The sequence below is a fragment of the Jaculus jaculus genome, chromosome 3, assembly GCF_020740685.1.
Source record: "Jaculus jaculus isolate mJacJac1 chromosome 3, mJacJac1.mat.Y.cur, whole genome shotgun sequence".
NCBI classification, from domain to species: domain Eukaryota; kingdom Metazoa; phylum Chordata; class Mammalia; order Rodentia; family Dipodidae; genus Jaculus; species Jaculus jaculus.
This window is the reverse complement of record NC_059104.1, coordinates 89,310,608-89,311,586: the sequence shown is the minus strand read 5'-3', so window position 1 is coordinate 89,311,586 and position 979 is coordinate 89,310,608. Positions and strand designations below refer to the sequence as shown.

General features: G+C 39.5%; 1 protein-coding gene across 1 annotated transcript; it reads right to left on the bottom strand.

Annotated features, from left to right (window-relative positions):
- Positions 1–37: 37 nt before the first annotated feature.
- On the bottom strand, positions 38–979 carry LOC101614459 (olfactory receptor 145-like). The gene has a single exon (XM_004670594.2). It carries the CDS (start codon positions 968–970, stop codon positions 38–40), a length of 933 nt encoding a protein of 310 aa, XP_004670651.1. The 5' UTR covers positions 971–979.

Sequence of the window (979 nt, the reverse complement as noted above, 5' to 3'; positions counted from 1 at the left end):
TATTATGCCTATAGTCACTAGGAAATTCAGTTTCTATTCAAAAAATTCTATTCCTTAGGGTTTTTCTCAGGGCAACTTTAACATCTTTGTTCCTCAAGCTATAAATTAAGGGATTCATCATGGGAATCAAAATGGTGTAAAAGATGGAAAAGAATTTTCCCCCATCCATGGATCCCACTGATGAGGGTTTGAGATACATAAAGGCTCCTGATCCAAAGAACAGAGAAACAGCAAAGATGTGGGAGCTGCAGGTGCTGAAGGCTTTGGACCTGCCCTCAGCTGACCTGATTTTGAGGATGCTGGAGACGATGAAACCATAGGAAGTAAAGATGATGATAGTGGGGACAGTGATGTCTTTTCCTGTTACAATGAAAAGTTCAATCTCATTGGCATAGGTACTGCTGCAGGAGAGCTTCATCAAAGGGAGGACATCACAGAAATAGTGGTTGATGGTGTTTCCATCACAGAAGGTCAGTCTCAGGATGCATCCAGTGTGTATCATAGCACCAGAAAATCCCATCAAGTATGAACCAAGAATAAGATAAGAGCACACCTTAGGGGACAAGGCAATGTTATACAAGAGTGGATTGCGAATAGCCACATAGCGATCATAGGCCATTGATGTCAGCACATAGCATTCAGAAATGACAAAAAAACAAAATAAGTATAGCTGTGTCATGCATCCCATGTAGGAGATGATATTCTTCTCTAGTGTGAAGTTCATCAGCATTTTGGGCATAATCACAGAAGCATAACAGAAGTCTATGCAGGACAAATTAAAGAGAAAGAAGTACATGGGTGTGTGAAGGTGTGAGTTCAACAAAATTAAAGTAATCAAAGCTAAATTCCCCAATGCAGTTATCATGTATATTACTAGAAAGAGTAATAACAAGGGAATTTGGAGGTCAGGCTGTTCTGTTAATCCCAAGAGAATGAATTCAGTCACCAAAGAACCATTAGCTAAAACCATTCTTTAGAA